Source organism: Trachymyrmex cornetzi, unplaced genomic scaffold, assembly GCF_001594075.2.
Source record: "Trachymyrmex cornetzi isolate Tcor2-1 unplaced genomic scaffold, Tcor1.1 scaffold361, whole genome shotgun sequence".
NCBI classification, from domain to species: Eukaryota; Metazoa; Arthropoda; class Insecta; order Hymenoptera; family Formicidae; genus Trachymyrmex; species Trachymyrmex cornetzi.
Window position 1 is genome coordinate 408456 of NW_017298332.1, and position 15016 is coordinate 423471.

General features: G+C 36.6%; 1 protein-coding gene across 5 annotated transcripts in view; it reads left to right on the top strand.

The window, feature by feature from the left end:
* Positions 1-15016, top strand: part of LOC108763482 (uncharacterized protein CG43867) — a 74070-nt gene that overhangs the window by 52340 nt on the left and 6714 nt on the right. For 2 of the 5 annotated variants that reach the window (XM_018511127.1, XM_018511126.1), the window contains exons 2-12: positions 2154-2216; positions 9660-9827; positions 10261-10446; positions 10661-10872; positions 11365-11599; positions 11764-11938; positions 12108-12344; positions 12689-12980; positions 13184-13457; positions 13713-14102; positions 14591-14764. In XM_018511127.1, coding sequence (XP_018366629.1) covers positions 2154-2216; positions 9660-9827; positions 10261-10446; positions 10661-10872; positions 11365-11599; positions 11764-11938; positions 12108-12344; positions 12689-12980; positions 13184-13457; positions 13713-14102; positions 14591-14764 — 2406 coding nt within the window. Of the gene's footprint in view, positions 1-2153; positions 2217-3298; positions 3352-7233; positions 7457-9659; positions 9828-10260; positions 10447-10660; positions 10873-11364; positions 11600-11763; positions 11939-12107; positions 12345-12688; positions 12981-13183; positions 13458-13712; positions 14103-14590; positions 14765-15016 lie in introns of those variants that run through there. The other 3 variants (XM_018511125.1, XM_018511130.1, XM_018511128.1) reach the window with 3 other exon arrangements.

A 15016-nucleotide genomic window follows, 5' to 3' on the forward strand; every position in this document is an offset into this window, starting at 1 on the left:
CAAGTGGGACACACATGCGAAATTTCGCAGATTAGATCAGTCAGATAACTTCCGGTGTCATCTCGGCGTCGCAAAAAGCGAAATTTACGCACTGATGACAGTTTGAGAGGTCCCAGTGGCGCATCCCTCCCTGCGGCTAATGTACTAGTCGTTCTCTCGTCATCCCGCCCTACATTGCGGATTTCCCTCTCTGGCAGGAGCGCGGCCGGCGTGTCGAGAGTGTCGAGAGTGTGTAACGCGCCGAGAAAGTGCGCGCATTTTCTTCCCCTCCGCATTAGGAGGAACGTTTGTACGCTTCTCGGCCTCCGCAAGCCTTCTCTTCCCTCGCAGCCCTTTGCCTTTTTCTTTTCCCTCCGACGCCAGATGCTGCTAACTGCGCTCACCCTGATGAGATCCTGGTCCCCTCCTCTCCCCTACCCTTCCCTCCTCGCCACGCCTCGCGCTGCAGCTCGCGTCTCTTCTTCCTCCCTTTCGCTTCCCGCCGATCCATCTTCCTCGAAAAAGACGGGATCGCGCTACACGGCCACTTTATTCGCTCGAACGAGGAGGAACCACGGATTCTTTATATTCGCTGACTGCTCTTGTTATTGTAGCGGGGAACTGACGGTCATTCGTTCCTCGGCGATATCACGGCGGAGCAGAGTATTCGTATATAAGTAGCGTAAAAATCGTGGGATTTCAAATAATATTGTATTTGAGATACATACATACACTGTTAAAAATTTCATGAAATTTAGTATACTTTTAAGTTACACAATTTGAACTTAATTTCATGACATTACATTAAATTTAATGTATTTTTCATGAAAATTAAAAAAATTTTATGTACATATTCATTATATTTAAGTAACTACTATATGTAACTTAATTTTCAGTTATCATTCATTACTTTTAATTTCGTTCATAACCACGAGCTTTCATTTACATGTAAAGGAAGCATTTCAAACAGTGTATAAAATATTCAAATTTTGAAAATTAATGAAGGGATTGTCTAAAATACTTTTTAGTATCAATAATATCATGATAACGTTATGGATAATTTTGTTTAAAATAACTTTGTGGACTTCTGTTATATATAGCAATTTGCTATAATAATTTTTTATTAATTATTATTATTAATATATTTACACTGAAAGCAAAGATTGGTTGCTGCAACAAATTAGATGGTTAAATATGCATAGCATTTTTAATTCGCTGAAACAATCAATTTTTGGTTGCGTTAGCTAATCGAAATCTTATACTGACATTGCGGATAGGTTAAACAACCAACAATTGGCTGCAGCATCCAAAAATTGGCTGTTGCAACCAATTAAAAATGCTATGCCATATTTAACCATCTAATTTGCTGCAGCAGCCAATCTTTTCTTTCAGCGTACTATAATAATTTTTTGACAACTTTGTATTTTCGTAATTAAAAAACGCAACTTTATTTCAAATTGTAATAAGTCCCACGAAAATTCTTAGATTTGAAGGTTGACTTAAAATTTATCGGAGGATCCGTTACTAAAATTAAGGCAAATTGTGTGAGGTACATTTTGTGCATTTTGGATAAGATTTTCGAAATTGTCATTTTATAGGCGTATCAATCTTTAATAGATCGAGCCGGTCTTAGAGTCCGGTTTAACTTCATCGTTTCCATTAAACTGTCATCGAGTCAGCAGTACGTCTCGTCTGTGGACTTAACCAAGTTTGACGAAACTTTCCCTCGCGAAATTAGACATCGAACTACTTGTATGTCCACCAAACTTTCTTCAATCCCAAGAACGTCAAATTTCTTACGCGTTATCACGATATTGAAGGTTCTTGTCACCCGTTCTTGATAACGTCATAAGGGAGGAAATGGAAGCGAATAATTTTTCTAATTTAAGTAAGCAAGTGAGACTTTGTATTTAAAAAATAAGAAAGAAACCGAAATGACAGAACAAGTAATAGTAATTGTAAAAGTAATTGCAAAAGAAGAGAGAGAGAGAGAGAGAGAGAGAGAGAGAGAGAGAGAGAGAAACGTGTACATGTTATGAAATTGCAATGTAGCGTTTAACATTGACGAAGTCAGGTAGAATTACGGTTAAAAGTCGAGATTGTCTATCTCGCAAAACGCCATCAATCTTGCGTGAAGTGACGTATCACTAAAACGATCCTGCTTTTTGTTTCAGCTTTCAGAGCTCGAACAGCGGGTGTTAGAGGCGGAGGGCAGGGCGGACGAAGCTGAAGACAAGGTGAGCAAACATATTGATATTTCTAGAATGGAAATACATATAGTACATGTTCAACACGCATGAAACGTAAATATCAAAAAGACAAATGCAAGATTGTTTTATTACGTCTCTATTTACTCATAAATTTTGTTCTTTAAGTTTTATGTCAAATTAATGAGCAAACGTGCGTATTCTTATATAGATTTCCTTGCGAATTAAATCTTCATCCCCATTTAAGTGAAGTTGGCAATGATACGTGATACTAGTGGACTCTGAAACGGTTCCATCTTATCGCTTCTCTTTTTCGGGGTAGTTTACCCCCGTTTTATACCATACATTGGCATTGTACGGACGTATCTTTTACCGACGACAAGTCGACCCCACACGTTTCTTATCCTCGTAGATCTGACTTTACCGACGGACACCGAAACACCCCTTTGTGAACGGTACACCCTACGAACCCCCGCGAACCCGATTTACCAACCGGGGGCAACGACGAGTTGTCAACTTTCGCAACCCCACTGAAGATAGATCTCTCTACTTTTTCAAAATATATTGAAACTTATACATTTTAAATTAATAAAAATAAATTTTCAAAGCCACACACGCGATTTTCTAATTTTATCGGACAAATAAAAAACGAGTTACACACTTTTAATACAAGTTTTCCCATCCCTTTGTTAATTAAAGTGAAAATAGGTAAGTGGGGTAGCTTCGTTACCGATATCCATAGAAAGGGTGAAATAATATCGATTATACCGTAGATGCGTCGGTGTCCGTCGGTATCCGTCGGTACCTCAAGAGAGATGGAAGGAGAAAGGGTGAAAGCGCGAAAGAGGCACGGAGGGAAAGAGGGAGAGGACAAGAGGGAAGAGTTGATAAGAGTAGCAAGATGGCCGTGCGGCTGGCCGATGAGGTCGTCGTTTTGTTATGACCCCGAGATTCGCCCTCGCGTAACCACGTGTATCCGCGATAGTGCATCGCATGGCGACGTTACCCCCGTGTTAATTTCTCGGAAATAATCGCTGTTCCCCGACGTTACACGGACCGTTTGATCCGTCCCACGCGTCCACGGTCGAGTGTCGAAGGTCGAGGTCGTCGAAGTCAATCCCGTGCGCGAGGAACTATGGCCCGCAGCAGGTGACATCGATGAAAGGTAACGAATGTAAGGCCGCCACTGTCCGAGGATTGAAAAACCGCGACGTGATCTTTCAACGAACTCTCTTAAATTATGAATTACGATAATGTCTTGTTCATTTATTCAGCGTGAGCAGGAGACTCGCGACGTCGCGACGACCGACGCGAGAAGCATCTTCGCGCACACGAACTAAAGATATTCTGCGGCGTCGAGAGTATTGGATCGACCGAAATTTTACCCAGTTAACTCCCGTTTCTATCAATGTATAATTTAATTTTAATCTGGGTTCAACCAACTCTTCGTGTTATTCGAGGTCTAAGAATTAGAAAAAGATGAAGAATAAATTGAACCAAGATTAAAGTTAATCTACATTGGTAGAAACGACTGTAAAACTGATGTAATCATTATACAGAAAGAATGATTTTGCTGAATTTTAAAAATTAAAAAATGTTAAATATTTAAAAATTTAGCTAAATACAGATATAAAAATAATTATATACAGATAAAATAGTAATTTTGTTGGATCATCAAAGTAATTATATAGCATAATGCTTGTAGAAAATTTGAACATTTTAGCAACTAGTTCGAGCATACATAATTACTTTCATGTCCAACTTTAACTTTTTCATCTGTATTTAGCTAAAATATTAAGGCCTGTTCTTTTTGGCTGAACTTTTGCACCAGTTCATCTTTCTTCCTCTTCTTTCCTTCTGGAGAGAAAAGGAAGAAAGATGAACTGGTACAAAAGTTCAACCAAAAAGAACAGGCCTTTAGATACTTCAGTAAGACCTCCCTTTCGGTGTATGAGATTTTGCATGCATAGAATCATTTCTATTTTCACTCGCAACACATGATAATTGATATAAAAGAGATTCTCTTGTACAGCTGATTTCAAAGATGATATTTTTTACACCAGTAATTGAATACCAATTAAATCCAATATAATCTTGTTCAGTTTAGAGTTTGATGGTGTAATTACACAGAACTGATTTCTATGTTTATTTAATTTACAATGAAAACAAATTAATATAGCATTGATTTTCCCGTCAGTCGTAACGTCGAAAATTGCGTTAATTGAAATGCCATTTAGAAATTGACAACTTTGTCATATCAGATTTATTTTTTAATGGTACAGAATTTTTTTTAAAGAGAATTTCCGCATTTATTTTTAATTTTAAAAATAAATTAAAAATTTGTCATGTTAATATTTGTGTGGATCTATTTAAAAAATATTGTACTTTTTATAACAAAAATCGGAGTAAAGATTTTTCGAAAAGTATTAATATATAAAAAGAGAATTTCCGCATTTATTTTTAATTTTAAATTAAAAATTTGTCATGTTAATATTTGTGTGGATCTATTTAAAAAATATTATACTTTTGATCACAAAAATCGGAGTAAAGATTTTTCGAAAAGTATTAATATATAATATTAAATATAAGAGAGATAATTTTAGCTTTATGTACTTTATATCGTTTTATTTCTTCCTAAAGCTCATATCAAAATTATAATATTATAGATTTAAAATTGGAGATTGGATTTCAATTAGACCGAAAGAAATTAAAATTAAAATGATCTGTTTGATCAAATTCTGATCTCTTTTCAAATTAAAGAGTAAAAATAATTTTGCGATTTCAAGACTAAGTCAAATATAAGTTAATTGTTTTGCGATTGTTAGTGCGTAAATAATATATTTATAATGCGATAAGATATAATTCGCAAACAATTAAAATATATTTACCAACGAAATTAGTTGCGAAAATTGGCAGATTAGAATTGAAGATTAGATCAGATATAAGTAAATTGTTTATATGAGTCTTATAAAGCGAAAGCTCGTATATAGGCAATTTACTTATATTTCTAATCTTTAATTCACAATTCTGATCTCGTAATGCGTAGAAAGGGAAAGAGAGAGGTAATACTTTACTCATTGCTTTAATATTCGAAAGCAATATCGAAGCAAAAGACGACACGTTTTACACATGATCACGCCGGATTATACATATCGCAACGGGAACAACGAGCGGCGCTTAAACGCGACGTACCGGTTGCGACAGCGACTTAATGAGTCGCGTCTCGTGTAAAATTGGCTTACGTCCAGTGTATGAGTAATCCTCACTTCCCGCCGACATCCGTGCATTAAATAAAACAAGGATGCTGTCTTCGTTTCTCTCTTCCCGTAACTTGCGCGTCTTTCAGTATAAGACCCTATTTTGTAAGGCCGGTTTGTCAAAGAAAAGTTACGTCTTAATGCACATAATATTTATCAATCGAAAAAATTAAATTAATACTTTTATTTTTATTTCGATATATTTTGTTTTCTCTACGTGAAAATTTCATTTTGTTTATTAATCATTTAAAATGCGGCTTACATGAATAATAAATAATAAATTTGTTTATTGAAAATTAATTCAGTTAATTATAATTAAGTCTGGAAATTACAATAAGAGAATTTATAATTCGGCATGTAAATTTATTTATTAAAATACATTAAAAAATGCACATTATTACTGTTATTTTATATAATGAAATCAATTTTTATTTGATTTAAAAATATTCTTAGTTAAGTCGCGACAGCTTTTCCCTCATAAAATACTTTTTGCCGGCTACTATTATTAGAATATCCATTTGTTCATACATATTTCATGGCAAATTACGCACAGCAAATCGATATTTGCCAAATAAGCACATTGATCGACACGTTCATACCGCGAATGTATATTTATACTTTTTCAATCTATACTTTTTATAATATTACCTCTAATATCTAATATCTAACATATAATTACTTTATGTGTCGGTCAATATATCTACTTGCCAAATATCGATTCGCTGTACCATGTAATTTCCCATGAAATATGTACACATGCATTAAGACCACCTCCTAGAATAGTCGGCAAAAATTTATACGTTACTACATTATATTTCGTAGAATTTGTATGCGTGTGATTTTCGAATGTCTGAATAGTTTCGTTGTAATATACGAATCATGGGGAATCTTCGCTGACACAGTTGTGCGCCAGTGGTTTTATTGCCGCCCGTCGTCGTCGCGTTGGGGTGCACCAAGAAAAAAAAGCGGTATGCATTTTTCGTTATCGTTTTTTCACCGCTTTTTATCTCATAAACGATTATTTGGAAAGCAACGAAATGAGCATTTATACCAGCTGGGAATGGATTAACGAATGGTTAACGATTTTTGTTTAAGAATTGGTTATTCTGGATCATGAAAAATTAGATGAGTCACTCTGTACGAGACGTACTGAAACCGAACTCCGGCTTTACCGAAACTTACATAAAGAGTACGAATCGTTTCCATCATCCTCCGAATCTTCTTCTTTCAAGCCTGCGCTTAAATAGAGTAGATCGATAAATTTCAAGACAGTCTTGAGAAACGGAACGAGTGGAACATTCATGAGTCAGTTCCAAGTTGCACCTTCTACAATTTGGCTTTACGGAAGCAGCCATTGTGCAGTGTCTTAAATTTTACGTGAATCGCATCAAATGCAGGAATTACATCATCAAATATATACCTTCTGCAAATTAGGGAATTGTATATAACGCGCTCGATATCTTTTCGTAAATATTTACATATTAATTCGCAGTTAATCGTTTGGAAGGCTGATCTCTCTTCTCATGTTTGCATCTTCGGCAGCCCTTTTTTCCGATCGATTCGTCATTGCATCACGAGACAGTGACGCCGGGGAGTGAGTTCGCTTCGCCTCAGGGTCATCGGCTTGACCCCACGGTGGTTGCGCGTCCCGAGTACATGCATACGAGCATCCACAAATTCACTCATTGGCTATGAGCCAACATGACTCACCGCCTCTAGAAAACCCTCGGTAGTTTATGTACTTGGGTTGTACGTACGTTCGCTTCGCTTCAGTTCGGCGCGATCTTCACCGGCGAGTGGACGGAGAAACTGAGGTCTCCTCACGTGCGTTCATCCGCGAGATTTGCCGTTTCGTTTTTATTGTCCCCGGTCTTATTTGAGAAATCGCGCTTCGTTCCACCGCGGACGAAGTGCTCGTCGTGGATGAATATTTTCCGGACGAATTGCCGGAGTAAAAGAAGGAATTAGAGCCAGTCTTAGAAAAATCTTCTACCATGGAAACGTTTAATAAAGGTAAGATTACGGCAGCCGATTTTGTGAGAGCTTTCAAATGAAATTTACGCGACACTCGAATACCAAGTTCTCCATCGCGTTATATACTTTATATTTCATTACCTGCTTTAATATATTATTTAAAATATTAGTAAAATTAATTTTTGATTTTATTATCTAATAATTGTATTTCACAAAAAGGCTAGTAATTAAGTTATGTAATATGCTTTGGATATAATCTACTTTTTGTAGAGTTTAAACGATGCGAGTGATATAATATGTACATAACGAGAAAGTTTTCATATATAAAATTAGATACACATTGTAACAGTAAAAATACCAATTAAAATGTATCAATTCACTGTAAATTAAATGAAGAAATTTGATTAAAAAATTTGGAATATATCATGATAGACGATAATTCTGTTCATTTGTTGACATAAAGTCGGTTCGAAACGCTGATAGAATCTAGCGTATATGCTACACTTTAGAAACATTGTGGAAAACGCAATTGAAATCGTCTCCTCAAAGCAGATTCCCTTTTGTCGGTGAAGGCATCAGGACCGCGATGCGACCGTAAAGACAACGATAGAAAACGTGCGCGAGAAAACGCGTCATGGGAGAGTCAGAGGAAGATAGAGACGGAGAAAGATCGATATAAGTAAGGGTAGCACATGCACGACGACGACGACGACGACGAGGCACACGCCGGGAAAACATTCGGCGAGAGAGAGGATTTCCCCGTATTGATTTTCTCTCGAGTCCCCTTTCGACTAGTCGCCGTGAATGTTCGCCGCTCTCGCCCGTTCGCGGCGTTTACCGTACATATCCGTCGAGCCGTTAAGGCGATATCGATTTTTGACAGCTGCTCTGTTGCGTTATACACCGTGTGTAAACGCCACACGCGCGGATGTACGGTACGTACGATGTGGGAAGGGTTCTCTCCCCGTTATACACAAAGCTCTCTTTTTCTCCCTCGTTCTTTCTCTCTCTCTCTCTCTCTTTCTCTTTCCCTCAGCGCGACGCAACGTAACGTAACGCACGCAACGCAACGCAATGTGACGTACGCACTCGCGCGAATTCGATCCGCACGTTCGCTGTTATTATATCCGATCGTGAGCATGGAGAGCTTTCGCAATCCGGAGTCGCACGATTATTCGTCGTTAATCCCCCCGCAGATTTTTTTTTTCTTAATGTTCTTGGTACGCGATTATTTGCAATTATTGCGGAGGGAATTCGAATTCCCTCGATAGCCGGTTTGGATACGCGATTACTCAACAACGAGCACATTCTGATGATTGTACAGTTTCTTTCGATTAGCGATTATCTACTATCTAACCACTTTCTGTAATTATTTTGCATCTGTTGTTGACGATTATTTGCAAACGATCAGATTTTCTCTTCGGTCGGTCTTTTACATCTTTGGTTTACGATTATTCGCTATCAAGTACCCTTTAGGATATCTTCCGGTTGAAGGAGATTTTTCGATAAGGATTTTATTACCTGGATTCGCGATTATTTGCGATCAAGCAAAAGTTTTCAATCAGTTATTTCATTCGTTGAATTCTGTTAGCGAAGGGGATGCTTATTCTGCTATCAAAAATATTTATGGGAATTATTTAACGGCATATAAGAAAATATGTATGTAGATTATGAATAACTTTTTACTTAAATTATTATATGATATATATATATATATATATCATTTGAAAAAATGTAATGAAGCAATGAAATATTTGGAGTTTAGAAATATTTATTTATATAATTAATTTATTAAAATGCATTTCTATATATTTGTGTAACAGTTGCCATCTAACGATCAAGTAAACTGTCTAGCGATTGAAATTGAAAATGAAAAAGTCTTCAAAAGTTTCAGAAAAGTAAATTGATACTAATTTTTTTATATCCTTAATTTAATTTTAAACGAATTTTTTGTATAACTTGAAGAGAGCTTAATAAAATCTTCGAATATTTAAACTTACAATTTCTGACGACTGACGGTCTCTGAACATTTCTCCCTTGAACTAAAGAAAAAGCGAAAAAATTTTAATTTAAAAACTTCAAATTAATCACACTGACTTCGTAGAGATAACAGATGACATACCGATAATCAAATCTAGATAGTATCGATAATATTGCGTGTTAAAAATCGAACGTCAGCGTCTTCAGGAATTGTAGCATTAACATGAGCATTGAGCGCTTGCTCACTCTCTGTCCATTTCAGGTACGGATGATGGAGGAGCGGCTAGTGAAGGGTGAGTACTGCCTCAGCACATCCGGCGTTGGTTCTCCGCCGCATTCGCTGCCGTCGACCTCCGGTACGCAGAATGACAAGATCGAGGAGGTCCATTGTGCCTGTATTTCGAAATTAGAAACTCAAGTCGAGGAACAGGTAAGTCATACTCTTTATTGTGTCAAAAAACTATTATAGCGAAAAGCGCTTTTTTGAGTAATACTTTGGCAAACAAATTAAATTTATCATACCGAAATAAAAGTTTTAAATATTTTTTTGGCAACTATAATATAATTATTGGACAACATTGATGGTTTTGAAAAATGACTTTTTAATATAAATCAATAAAAAAAATTTTTAATAATTGTATAAATTAATTGACTAAACAACCATTTATGATAATTTTTCTAATCATACCTATTTAAAAATTATTATGCATATATCATTTTTTGTTCGATTACATGATTTGCGTTATCCGCGGTTTTTTTTAAAGATATGAGATTATCTATAATCTGTCGAGATATTTGATGATTACCCGAATGGGTGGGATCGGAACTCCTTTTATCAATCAGTCAACGTCGTTTATTCACAGAGGCAGCTACGGCTACATGACGCCAGGCAAGTGGAAGCGAAAGCAGCGAGGATAAAAGAATGGGTCACTAATAAATTGAGGGAACTAGAACAACAAAATCAACATCTGAGGGAACAGAACAACAAGTGTAACCAGCAACTCGAATTGTTGCGCAATCATATAACTAATATCGGACTCAAACCTCCCGTAAGTTTTTTTAGATAGTCCGTAGAATTTTTTTTCTCTCTTTTTAACATTAGTTTTTAGTCATTAAATAAAAGAGCTATAATAAATAATACTTATTCGAAATTATTTTTAAATTATTAAAAATGTTACTTATTAGACGAAAAAACTTATATTGTGATTAATGGAATTTGGATAGATCTAATAGATTCTTAAACAACAAATTCTGTAAATGCAGGCACCGACGAGAGCGTCATTGTCTTTGGAAGTGGATCCCACCTTGCGTATCGATCGTAGACGATCAGAGAGCTTAGAGGGTACCCCGCAGACGGCACCGGAGTGCGTGCAAAATACTGTGGCGGAACCGCAAACAAGCACGAAGCACCGGAGACATTTGTCCGCTTGCGGCAACATCCAACGAGGAGTCGCGACCGCCAACATGGACTCGAGGTAAAACTTTCGTCCGCGCGCGCGCGTGCGCGTGATAAACGCTTCAATTCTTTCGAGACTAAACACTTCTCTCGGCTACTTTTACGAGCACACTAAATGCATTCGTCTCTCGTATCTCGATTCTCCTTGGGAGGCCTCACGACGTGATAGCGGCGCCCGAGTTTTCGAAATGTGGTACCCTGTAACGTCCTGGGACTTCCTGAGGGGATCCGTCGTCCCACCCTCTTATTATACTTTTATTGTTATGTGTGTTTTATTTATCATATTTGTTATATTTATACGTTTATTATATTTACGTCATAATATAATGTTTTATAAAATTTTGAATTAAATTTACGTGCTTTTAATTTAGCGAACAGTAGAATACTGTTTTAATTTAACGAACAGTGTAGAATTTAAAGACGCGGCCACGCACATACATACACTCTGCATAAAAGTTAATTGAATTGATTCTGTGCTTTATACTTGCCGCTTCTCTTTATCCTCTCTTAGTCTACTGTCGGAGGAATTAGCCGCAGCGGTGGAGAACCTGGTGATGTTGCCAAATATGTCTGGTGTTTCGGAGGCCAGTCGAGACAGCGGAAGCTCGGAAGCGGTGCACGACTATGCTGAGATATATACACCCAGCCGGGAGGGCATGAACTGGCTGCAAGGAGGCGGACAAGGTCCTCGTCCGCCGACCCCACCGTTACATAGGTTTCCTAGCTGGGAGGCGAAAATATATCAAGTAATGATAATTTTAGTTGTACAAACATGTGTACAAATGAAGTGAAAACCGTAAAGATTATTAAATTAGTTTATCAATGCATAAACTAATTTGAAATAATCTAATTTTTTTATATATCCTATATTAATTTCTGAAATAACTAAACCTCGATTAACTATTTGTAGGTAGCGGATGGTGGCCTTGGCATCGGTCCACCAACAAACGAGGAATCCGCACCCTCCACAATGACTACCACGACGAGTTCATCGAAGCATTCTCAGGCCACAGGACACAACTTAACAGCGCACAACTCTCAAGGCTACTGCGATATTTCTGTTCCAGTATACGCTACTGTCAAAGGTAGATTACAAAAATACTAATTAACTTTTAAAAGTTAGCATGAAAGAGGAAAATACGCAACAATATAACAAAAATCACATTTATTAATGTAAATAATAATTAGCTGTATAAATTTGTTGTAAAGTTGTATAAATTTGTGATATGTCTTTATCGATCATATATTTTTTAGGACGTGCCAGTCAAATCAGATCTATGCCTTTCGGCGATAGCTCTGATGATAGTTCGGACGGCGAGGAACATCCGAATCAGACCGAAACTAATACTAGAATTACCAATAGCTCGTCCGACAATACGGATTCCTCCCTCGGTAGCGGAAGCAGTCCCTCGAAAAGTATTAAAACAACCAGTAGCCTCAGTCCCGCAAAAAGAAGCTCTAGCGGGTCTCCCAGTAAAAGCGTAAAACGTGGTGAGTTTAATTAATATGATTTTTCTTCTGTCTATTCATTTTATGATAAAATTTACATAACATTTTTTATAATTTTTTCACTATTTTCAAAACATTCATCTATTTTCCAAACAAGGAAAATTAGTATACTATAATAAATTATAATACAGCAATATTTTTATTGAGAAATGTAACACGTAAATTAAATTTATTATAATTATTTTGATAATATGTTGTATATCGAAAAAGGAAAGAGACGCAAAAAAAATAACTTTTTAACCAAGCATCAAGAGAAAGCGAAATGCTTTGAAATTTACGTATAAAATATCCGGCATCCAACAACTTTAAGTTCATTTGGTTTACAGATACTTCTCTCGAGTCAGGTTTATCCGAGGATTATGCAATACCTCCCGATGCACTAAGTTCGACATCTCTAGAATCTAGTATGCCTAGCCTTCTAATGCGCGTTTCTGGCGAAAGTCCAAAGAGACAGGAATCGTTGGAAAAAACAGGTCATCTGGCGAAATTAGGCGGCAAGTTAAAAACTTGGCGGAAGCGATGGTTCGTACTGAAAAACGGTATATTAACATATTGGAAGAGTCAAAATGATGTCAACCGGAAACCTCAAGGCCAAATAATCTTAGACGAAGTGTGCAGGTATGCGATAAAAATAGCTTCAGATGAATTTATAAGTCACTGCGAAAAAAATTGCTTAAATGAACAGACTGTAACATAAAAGATTATCAATATTTTAAGATATTTTTAATATCTTAGGAAAGCATTATATTTGAGTACATTTAATTTTTGTTTCTTTTGAAAAAATCTGTAGTTTGATATTTATATTTTTATGTTTCTTCCAGGATCAATAGAGCTGAAGGAGCTGCCACTTTTGAAATAGCTACAGGTAAGAAGACCTATTACTTGACTGCAGACTGCATCGCCACAATGGAAGACTGGATAAGAGTACTGCAGAACGTGCAGAGGCGAAACGCAACAAAACTCTTGCTCAGCAGGGAAGATAATAAACCAACGATACAGGGTTGGTTGACGAAGGTGAAAAACGGCCACGCGAAGAAGTGTTGGTGTGTGCTCATCGGCAAGATGTTCCTTTACTTTAAGTGTCCCAGTGATACGGTTAGTATACACAAATAAACATGAATACAAACAAAATTGTTATTATGATCGAAAATTTAAACAAGATTTAAGATAATTAATTAACTGCAATTTTAAATTTAGTATCTTATAAAGAGTTTTCAGGAGAATATTTCCTGATCACTTTTTATTTAGCCAGTTATTTATAGCTCAATAACAATTGTGTTTCTTGAACATTTAGTACATATTTCATACTCTCATAAAAAAATGTATTCAATCAATTCTTTGAACCATCAGAATCCTATTGGCCAAATCAATATGAGAGATGCTCGAGTGGAGGAGGTGGAACATGTTTCGGATAGCGATAGCGAAGAGAGAGACGCCGAGTGCCCACACGAAAGAACAATTGGCATCTTTCCGACGCATCAGGGTCCAACTTATTTACTGATGCCACATAAACAGGATAAGGATAATTGGCTCTACCACTTAACAGTGGTATCGGGTGGTGGACCGAGCGCGGGCACACAATACGAGCAACTGGTGCAGAGACTAATGGAAACTGACGGTGATCCCAGCTGTGTGCTATGGCGGCATCCCCTACTGCTACACACGAAAGAGAGCATCACGAGCCCGCTGACAAGCTTGACCTCCGAAACTTTGCAAACCGAAGCCATAAAACTCTTTAAGGTTGACACGTTCTCTCGTCGATTTTTTCGCGATTGCTTTACTTATGATTTATGCCAAATTTTTAACATTTTTCTCTCGATAGAAGTAACAGTTCTAATTATTTCCAATATTCTAATATATTAAGTTAATTAAATCTTACGGTGCTTCTAGAACTATGGTTTCTATATATTTTTTCTTTTCTGTCCTTTTATTCTCAAAATGTAGATATATATATATTTGTCTCATTTTAAATACGGTAAATTTACAAGTTTCAATTCAATTTTGGTATAGATAATTTTTTTATATTAATTATTAACATTTATAATGAAATCTAGTTCTTCTTAGCTACATTTTCTACACTTTTCAGTTATTCTTTCTTTTTCCATTTATATGTCGAAATATATTTTTATTTTATTATATTAAATGCAGAAAAGTGTATAGCAAGGCGTGGCTAAAAGGAACAAGCTTAATGTATCACTAAAATAATTAACACACGTCTCATCGTACAGGCCTGTCAGCTGTTTATGTCGGTGGCAGTAGAACAAGCAGGTATCGACTACCATGTGGTTCTAGCGCAAAACGCATTGCAACAATGCCTAGACCAGCCTGAACTTCAATCTGAATTTATATGCGCACTGGTAAAGCAGACAAGTCGTCACACCCAACATCGTTTGGGCGTACAGGTAAAAAAGGCCGCCAGACTTGTGTCACTGGGTACTGCGCGCGTTGTAAGTCCTGCTTATTGTTTAACAAAAACAACATTCAACCATCCTGTACCATTTTTGAAGTTAAAACGATACTCATCGATCATCTGTTTTTTTTTATCTCTGATAGATCTCATCTGTATCTCATAAACATCATTGATCATATTTTTAATATCGATCATTCGAACGATATTTCTTTCAACGCGGAAAATGGTACACTGGGTATGCTTA